Below are 9,911 nucleotides of genomic sequence, written 5' to 3'. Positions count from 1 at the left end.
AACCAGCGCTCCGTCCTCCGAGTGCGCAAGTGCGAAACCCCTCACGTCTCAGGTGGATGGGGAACGATCAGCCGGAGGGTCTCTTCTTCGGTGCAGTACGTAGCCATGGGCCGCAGGAGACGCAGGCAAGGGGATGCGGGTGTGGATTAAACTGAAGCGACCCAAAATGCAGCTGATATCTACCCATCTGCCGGAGCTGAAGTTAGGGCTCAGTGGATCTCTCCATCAGGAGGGTGGTGGCGATGGTGGCAGCCGTGATGGGGGTGTTCAATGCCGTCATTTTGAAGTTCCTCCTGCTTCTGCAGCCCCTTGAGCTTCTGTAGCAGCTCTTTCATGAAGGCCTGTGGAGAGCAGGGTTACGGGTTCACCGATGTTGACACCGAGCGCCACCCGTTCAGGTAGGGTGGGGCGGGGGGGGGGATTGGAGAGGCGGCACTTGGCTGCCAGGCAGCGACAACACTGGATGTACATTTTATAATGGCTGCGGTTAAAGGGAGGGAGGGGGCTGCAGTGTGAAAGGATGCCTGTATGGAAGAACAGCCTGGCATTGTGGGGCACGTGGAGTCATCGTGGACAGAAGTGTCAGTTACTGCCTGCTGTCAGAGAGAGAGAGAAGGGCAAATACGTGGGCCGGGTAGCAAAGTGTGGGGGTGACAGTGTGCGTTTGCGCGTGTCAATGTCTATGTCAAACACTCTCTCTCTCAGTCACATACACACACAGTCTGAAACCGCTTGCCCCGAGTGGGGTTGCGGGGAAGTGGAACCTAACCCAGAAACACAGGGTGCAAGGCTGGAGGGGGAGGGGACACACCCAGGACAGGACAGCAGTCCATCACAAGGCACCCCAAGTGGGACTTGAACCCCAGACCCGCCAGAGAGCAGGACCCGGCCAAACCCGCTGCACCACCGTGCCCCCCCCATGTCAAACACCGTAGTAGGTTACAGCATTTGAGTGCCTGTTGTGCAATCTGTACTTTGTGTGTGTGTGTGTTTGAGTGCTAGTTCAGCATGCCAGTATATTCGTGAGCGTTGGTCCACTTGCACCGCCAGTGTATGTGATGCTTGAGAAACAAAACTGATGGGCGTTACAGGGTTTCAGAGTGAGGGCTGATGTGTTTATAGGAGAGAAGCAAGCAAAGTACTAAATCAAATCAACAAACTAAAACAAAACTCACAGTGGTTGGCTGGCAACTTTAAATACACATGGCAAAACATCTCTTCAGTCAGACACACAAAGCGATCATTAGCGTGCAGACACTTCACAGCCTTATAACTTAAAAAGGAAACAAAGAACTAATAGTCAGAGAAAAACAATTTATACCAAATATGGAAAAATATATATTATCTAACCCTTGACAAACACTTCTCTATATAACTATGGTAAATCCAAACAGAGATTAATAATAACGTGTATGCAGGTAATTCTTAATTACTACCTCTTATAAAATTGTTTTATTCATTAATTCTTTACAAAGCTTGGGGTGTTTTACATTAATTTGTGTATGTTGTACTTGATTTGTGTACTGTTTTGACTAGGGAAAATTATATTCATTCCAATAGCGCTGCTTGTTTCGGAATGCGACTAATTGTGGAAGCCTGCATGTGCTAGTCTGGGGGGGGGCAATGAGAAATGTGTACAAGCAGGAGATTACATAATGTGAGCGACGACATATCCTTTCATCCATGCGCCTGTGAGACAAGAGCGCAAAGTGCACTGAAGGATCCACGCAAAAGGTGAAGTAGAGCACTGAAATCAATAGGATGCAACTGAAAGACAAGCTCTCCAGAGGAGACGACAGGGATACGATGCAGAACGACAGGTAAAAATCAATACAAAATGCAAAAACGTGCAACTGCTAACACATGAAATATCAGAAATTCTGTACATGCGGGCATTATTTATAGTTTTATCCCAATTTCAATAAATGAGCAGAACTTTCTCCACTTTTTATATTCCTTTGAAAAAATAAAAAAATAATTTACAACGGATAGATACAGCACACTAAGTATACATCACTTGGACAGGATAATGGATACATACTTCTGTGTTGTTATTGCAGGTGTGGAGGATCTCCTGGGGGGGGAGGGAATTAAAAAAAATTAGATTCACGGTGACTCAGTGGGCCCACTCCAGTGGAACAGCAGCGCTATAATTTGTTTCGAACTCTACTGTAAGCACCATATTCAAAGAGAGCAGTTTTTGTATTTTAACTCCTTCCCCCCCCCCCTCCCCAACCAAAATTTGCACACAATGACTTGCTGCGAATGCAACGAGTCTTATATAACTTTCACTTTTGTCTTAAGCAAAGATGAAAGCTACCCGGGGCAAACATGTTACGTTATAAATAACTGTCTCGGGTCATTGGCCAATTCTCTCAGTTGATCGGGCAGCTCATCGGGGCATGAACACATGTGTCAGGGCAATGTCACAGAGCAAGGGGGTGCGGTGGCAGAGTACAGCACCTGGAGTCGCTTTACCCTCTCCTCATCGGTCTGCAGGTTCAGCAGCTCGTCGATGTTCACCTCCTCAGGCATCTCGTCCTCCTGTGGGACACACGCGTACTCGCCGAGTGCCTCTCGTGCAAAGCAACTTGATGGATACAGTGGAAAAACTGCCCTAAAATACGTAGAGTTTTGTAAGAAGGATTCTCGTTCCATTGCGGAAACATCGGTGCCGGAATATCGTACAATGACACCGAACTTCAAAAACGACTGAATGGATTCAATCGAGCTTATTTGGAAACGATAACAACTTGCTGTTAATATGGAAGGAGGCTGTCTTGGATAAAGAGCACACATACATTGCTCCTAAATAATAAATGACAAATAGGAAAATATTTTTTCCAGCAAGCGTCAAGCCTACATCTTCCCATCGGCTTTCAGAATGACCTCACTGGCTATGTACCATAAGAAAAGAGAGTGTTTTTACACTATATAAGACATTTTATAAGAAGAAGATGTGTCAAAGCAAAATCAATCCTCAAAACAGCTGCTCTTTGTATAGCCTCAATATTTCTCTACGAAAATTTAAATTCCATGTGAAAAACATGCTAGGATAGTTCTCAACAGGTCCTGCAACAAAACAAATACACGCAGTACATGGCTACAGTATGATCATTGCTGTGCTGTTGATAAATGTTTTGGTGAACATTTATATACGTTTTACATCATGTAAACTTAAGTAAATCTGTCATTTATGCCAAGCTACCCCAGCACAAGGGACAGGGGTTGATTTCAATATGGAAAACAACAAAAGCCAACACCGTTGAAGAAGGGAAACCTGTAAGTATCGAGTCAGTCAAAACTTCTGGAACGTGCAAGGTTGAGGAAACAATAGGCTCTTTAACGTTAAAGTTAGATGATTAACGGGCAGTAAAAGCCAAAAGCACTGCAAGTATACGAAGGATGAAGCATGAAGTACCAACAATCTGGTCCACAGACAACCTGCGCGTCAAAGGGAGTCAGCATTCTGATACACAGAGTGCTTTAAAGGTCAGTCAAAGAAGGACCAAACGGCAGGATCCCGCCGGGTCTTCATGACCTTTCTTTTAACTCCAAAGGGCCACAAGTACACACACGGGTCGGCGGCGGACATCGTGCCCGGCCGGGCTCTAGACCCTATTCCTGAGTAGCGAAGGGTTAAATTCCTAATGAAAAGATGCAGCTACAGCTCTGAAGCAGGGAGTACCGTCTGCCTCAACGTTAAACCAATCCATCATCAATAACCTCTTGTCAACTGCAGGATTGGGGTGGTCTGGAGCCTATCCCGAGGGGTGCGAGGCCCAGTCTACTGCAGCGCAATCACGCGTAGAGACACTAAAGGCAGTTTTATAGTCATCGCTTCAGAAACGGAAGGAGTGGGAGGGGAGAATACAACAGAGCAGTATTCCCAATAAATAACACACAGTGCGCCACCCTCAGTACTGACTGATTTTTGACAGAATGGGGAGACGACACAAAAAAAATTAGCTTTTCAGACAGAATTCTGCCTTTTTCCTTTTCATTTCATTTTTTACTTATTTATTTTTTTAACCAAACATCATTAACTTTGAGTACGCATTTCTGACTTTATCTGGAGTCAGAACTTTCAGCATGACTTGCAAACTGCACATTTTGCGAAAAATGGAAACACACCCATTTCCACCAGCGCAGCTGTAACAACAATTGGACGCTTTTACGGTACAGAGCGGTGCGGACGACCGAGCGCAGCGTACGCGAGGGCCTCGTCTTCATACCAGAGTCGGGGCTCTGCCGCTAAGCTGTTGGACCAAAAAACAGCCCGGTCCAACATTCTGCTTCAACGGAGCCATTCCTATAAAAGCATACTTAGCCATACGCAATTTAAGAGCACCAAACAGCACTTACATTATTTGTCAAGGAGGACATGAATATGAAAAGGCAATACCTGTCACCGATTCAGGCTTGGGGGCACGGGGGCACGGTGGATTTGGCCAGGTGCCGCTTTCTGGGGAGTCTGGGGTTCGAGTCCCGCTTGGGGCGCCTTGCGACGGACTGGCGTCCCGTCCTGGGTGCGTCCCCTCCCCCTCCAGCCTTGCGCCCCGTGTTGCCGGGTTAGGCTCCGGTTCGCTGCGACAAGCGGCTTCGGCCGGCGTGCGTGCGTGCGCGCGCGATTTAGGCTTGCGATGTATAAAGTCCATTTATTTCCCGCAGACACTTAAGTGAGTCAGCCTGGTTCGGCGAAAGCGCAAACCTCCTCTTAGGCACCAATTTTGCCCACATTTAATTCCAGGCCAGTGGGGATTAGATAATGCCGTTATGCTTGCTTGGCTTCTCTAAATGGTAGTTCGCTGGTCGGCCTGCAGAGTTTAGCTGCACGTCAGTCTCTGTACATCTTATTACAGCTCCAGCGCCTCCGGGGGCCTCAGTTGCAAGGAACTATTGTAGACAGCAGGGCCGGTGGCTTCCGAAAGGACTCGCTGGCTCCGCACGCAAGTTACTGTGTATCGGAGTAGAACGCAACACGTCCGGCGTGCTTCTCCAAACGTACGAGGAGCCTCGATTTTACCCATAAATTTTCCCTTCCCGTATTTTTCCAAGCGTTTCAGGGAGCAAGTGTCACTTTTCCCCCCCCACTGAACAATGACATGAACGCCGACAAGATAAAGATGGCTCTGTACCAGGCTGTATTTTCAGCTGGTGAATATGCTTTGTTGGCGCCAGCATTTTTTTTTTCCCCCCTGTCTGGAGCCTCCAAGCTGCATCCACACACTGCAGGGATCTGTTAAACCTGTGACTCGGAGGGGCGCTGACCCGCGCTGCCCGACAAACCGAATTTTAACATATCGCCGCTTCCGAAGCTGAAATAATGTCATCGCAATCTGAAGTTCAGAGTTTTCTCCAAATTTGAACTCAACTCCATAGTGAACACCCTATATGTGATTTGTTCTTCACTTGAAGTTCTCTTTCTTTTCCAATTAATATCTACAGGCACTGTGCCACATGGATCACTGTCTCTCTCACACACGCACACACACAGGGTTTTGCATCCCCCCCCCAGTGGCCTCATCACTGCTCCGTGCTGCAATGAAGCCATTTTAAACCTTTTGGCCCTTTATTCTCATGCTTCTGCTGCCGACTTGGAATTTGTACAATTTTTCCGCTTAAAAATATAACGCAAGGGCCCAACCGCAGAGGCTATTGGCAAGAAAAGGCTCATCAGTTTACCTAAACACCGATCTGTACATCACAAAACCGCTGATGTCATCGCTCCACAGCTCTCTTCTGTACACTGTGGTGTGCAACAACCCAGCCTCTTCCCTCCAGAGAGGAGTTTGCTATGCACGAACATGTTCTTACGCTAAGGGCCACTTTCCCGCCGGTCTGTTTATCTTCAGGATAGTAATACTTTCCCGATGCACTCGGACTTCATTTACATTGTGGTTGAATGTACGGCAACTAAAACATTTCCTTTGGGGGGAAGAGGGAAAAAAAAAAAAAAAAAAGGATGTCCCATAGGTCCTTACCTTTCCTCTACTTCATGTTTTTACTGTAGGAACCATTTTCATGACAGTAAAGCTTAAGGGGATTTCTGGTTTCAAACATAACTGTCAACATGTGCAAAAAAAAAAAAAAAAAAAAAAAAAAAAAAAAAAAAAAGTCTGGATCGTTGATTATAGGATGAAGTGTGCTTGCCTTACCTAATGTGTCAAGTGAACGCTGAGTACGGAAAAACAAGACAGGGAGAAAGGGGGTGGTTATATGCTCCATCCTCTTTGTGCGGTCCTGTGACATATGGGGCCTTTGGGCCCCCTCCACTAACCTCACACCCCCACAAAAAAAAAAATAAATAAATAAAAAATCCCCAAGAGACAGCATCTCACCAGTTCATCAATCCCACAACCATTAGTGGCCACTCCTCCCTCTACACAGAACTGCGAGTAATTCCACAAATAAATTATGGCGACGCAATTACGAAAACATCAGCAATTTGGCAGTTGGTCATCGAGCAGGAATTAAGCATGTACACGCACACAAGCACCCTGGAGTGTCCTTTATATTTCTATTAACTGTCTTACATAAACACACACAAGTCCCTTAGAATAACCAAAGAAAAGGTGCAGCAATGTGACTAAACCAGTGATCGCTGGAAAAGCCCCATCCTTGGTGTGACACTGATTTAGATAAATTTTGAGATGCTGAGGTTCTTATGTTATATCAATTATATATACACCCAGCACTCCACAATATGCAAGTTTAATTATTTGCTTTTCAACTCCACATTCATAAATATTTTCATGAATTCATTTTGATCAAGATTTATTTTGCATACAAAATCTTTGGCCTAGTTTTTCCAGAATCTAAAATGCTAATGTACGTAGGATATTTTGTTTTATAGAACAGCAGGGAATAATTTAGCAGTAACACAATATAACTGCTCAATTATTCGTTGGTATACTGGTAGGAGACTAATGAAGGATATTAAAGTCTAACATTATGCCAGAAGTGATTTATTGGGGATGGAAATGTTCAATTTTTCACTGTCATACACTAGTTACCCTAAAATGTCTGAATGGAATCAAGTGGTGTTGCATTATAATCTGTCACCAGTTTTGCATAAATGAAAAATTACATTAAATGAGAATGATTACTGTTCACAAAAGGTTGTTGGTGGAGAACAGCTTAAGCAGCCCTTGGTTTCAAGTGGCTGAATTAGAATGTGCCATCTGAAGATACAAAAGGTGAACCTAGAGATCAACTTTTATATTAATACCGAATCAAAAGCATGACAAGGCCATCAGTCAAGATGGGGAATAATTTAAACAGGAAAAAGAAAACCAGTAAGAAATCAAGACAGATTTCTTTGCGGGGTCCTGGTTTTACTCTTCGGATTCAGTTAATTCACCACAGGACAAAATTCACTCACAGGTTTATTAGTAAATATTCAAATTACTTATTTAAAAAAAACAGAAATAGTCCTAATAATGTGTGATAGTGTATTTCTACATTTTTATTACCAACTGTACCAGCTGTATATGGTTGAAACAAAGTCACTTTGACTTAGCCCCACAAAGGCTCACTTGTGGAAAACCTTGTGGTGTCCCTCATAGTTGTCGTTTCCACTATAAACCAAGGTGAAAAGGAAATTTAACTGGTATACTGGATAAAATTCTGCGCCCAGTTGCTCATGACAGTTGCCACTGTCCAGCCCCTATACCTTGTTTTAGTCTCAACAAACATAAATGAGTGAGAGAAAAACAACAGAGGCAAACTGACACAGAACAGTGCCCCATTGTGAGAGAAACAGAGCAACATGTCAACAGCAGCTGACATTGAACTCAACTTTGGACGGCTTTCTTGACTCCTTTGATTTGTCATTATTTTCCTTGACTCCAGTGTTCTCTGTTATTGAAATTCCAATCACCTCATCCTCCTCTACACCAGCTTTAGGTCTCCTAGTGGCAATTAAGGTATCATCTGTTGGAGGCCTTTCATCCAGGGAAAAGTGCCTTTCGTTCAAGTCCTTCACCATTAATCCTCAGGACTGTAATGGAAAACGACAGGCTGCTACAGCACATATAAACCACCACACTGCTTTCAGTTAACAGAGGCTTTGGACCGTGAACAAATACCAATATAGATGGTGCTGCTTTTGAAAATTCATAATGTCAGCAAAATTGCTGACTCCTGGAGAGGATGCAATCTAAGCAGACCAAAGACCCATCATGTTAGTGATGCCCAAGGTATCCAGAGACTGTATTCCGTTCGGCGTCCAACGGCAGAAGTCACCCCTCCCCCGACCCACTGCCACCAAAACTATCTTGTGAATTGATTGTTTTGCTCATTTCCCAAGCAGCAGGCAGAGGCCAGCTGTGATTTCCAAATATGGCAGTAAGTGTGTGTGGATGCAGCTAGAGCCCAGCCTCAGCTTTCCCAACAGACTGTCCCCATGGGACTGAGGTACCCATTTCCTTTCATGGTCTCCTCCCATGTTCTGCTCCCATCTCCCTTCGCATCCTAAAGTACACGTTTTTCCATCCACGTATCCTCGCTGTTCATCCCCCGTTCTTTTTTGTGGCAGCCAGGGGAAGGACCAGGACAGCAGATATTCCAGTTTTTAATGTTGCCTCTGGTATCATTCATATTTATTCTCCAAGCACAGGGACAAAACTAAGAATTATTACATCCTTCTTGGGAATTAAAACTACAAAAGGGATACATGATGTTAACTGATATTTCTATCTACAATAACTCAACAGCATAGTGGCAACCAATCAAACTACACTTCTTCTTGTTACTAGTAAATATAACTAAGCATTTGACCAACGTGAAGCGCTAGAAGCAGAACTAGTCATTAATAATTGGATGTTTTTGTGACTGTTACAGGACCTGTAAAGCAGCGAATCGTGTCGGATATTAATTGTCGGAAAGACGGACAGCAGGAGGAAGATCCCGCCCGTGCGCTGCGGTGCGGTGAAACGAGAGACGCCCCCGCCCTGATGTGATGATGATGATGGATCTTTTCACTCCTTCCTTGTGATGACCACGGATTGAGCATCTCTGCTCACCGTGCTGCAGAAAAAAGCGTTTGCGCGACTTCCATCCCTTCAGAAAGTACAAACCACCGCGTTCCCTTCCTTCCTTGGGCGTCTCTCAAGCGTCCTCGACCCGGGAATTTGCAAGTCAAGTGCGTCTCTCTTCTGCCAGCGCAAATTATATAAAAACAGTTCCTGTAGCTGCAATATTTACTGCAAAGATGACCTTCATTATTTATGGGCTTCATCACTACATGATCATGATGATGATGATGAAAAACGTTCACTAAAGGTGTCGGAAGTTGTGTTGCGCACGTCGCCGCCGGGACAGAGATATCACCAGCAGGAATTTAAAGAGCAACATAATAAATGACGGCTCAGCGGCGAGGCTGGGATTTCGAGACCGGTGCGTGTACGACAACATGATTCACTGGACTCACCTTGCCCACATACAGCTGGTCCAAAGAGGAGTCGATCCACTTCTCCACGTCTAGGCGCCTTTGGAGCTCCTTTCTGTTGTATTTCACCGTGACCCGCGCTTGCCTCTTCTGGACGCTGAGTCCCGGTTCTCTAGGGCCCCCCCGGTTCGGAGAGTGCACTTTATTGTTACATCTCCTCCCGACCCGGTTCGCTGCCATTACCGACGTGAGAGTGGAGTGGAGCAGAGCCGCCGCGCGCTAGTAGCGTGTGCACGGTGCGCGAGAGAGAGCGGACACGCCAAAAGCGTTTAAACCCACCTAGAGATAAGGACGGAGCCAGTCACCCCAGGGTCTTAGTGCCGCTCGTATGAGCGCCATCCACGACTGATAGCAATTGATCAAGGTGGTTACTACAGTATTACAGCATTACTCTGCGCCGACTTACAGTGTTAAGTAGTTTACCTTTACGTAGGTAATACAGCAGGATGCGCTTACTGTA

General features: G+C 45.5%; 1 protein-coding gene across 2 annotated transcripts in view; it reads right to left on the bottom strand.

The window, feature by feature from the left end:
* Positions 1–9,697, bottom strand: part of ppp1r14ab (protein phosphatase 1, regulatory (inhibitor) subunit 14Ab) — a 10,954-nt gene extending 1,257 nt beyond the window's left edge. The window contains exons 1-4 of one of the 2 annotated variants that reach the window (XM_018742638.2): positions 9,434–9,697; positions 2,464–2,544; positions 2,042–2,074; positions 1–341 (exon numbers count right to left, since the gene is read on the bottom strand). The exon at positions 1–341 is cut by the window's left edge and continues 1,257 nt beyond it. In XM_018742638.2, the coding sequence (XP_018598154.1) occupies positions 210–341; positions 2,042–2,074; positions 2,464–2,544; positions 9,434–9,631 (444 nt within the window). In that variant the 5' untranslated portion in view covers positions 9,632–9,697 and the 3' untranslated portion in view covers positions 1–209. The remainder of the gene's footprint in view (positions 342–2,041; positions 2,075–2,463; positions 2,545–9,433) is intronic. The other variant, XM_018742639.2, reaches the window with a different exon arrangement.
* Positions 9,698–9,911: the final 214 nt, after the last annotated feature.

This window comes from Scleropages formosus, chromosome 10 (genome assembly GCF_900964775.1).
Source record: "Scleropages formosus chromosome 10, fSclFor1.1, whole genome shotgun sequence".
Lineage (NCBI taxonomy): Eukaryota > Metazoa > Chordata > Actinopteri > Osteoglossiformes > Osteoglossidae > Scleropages > Scleropages formosus.
This window is presented reverse-complemented; position numbering and strand designations above follow the sequence as displayed.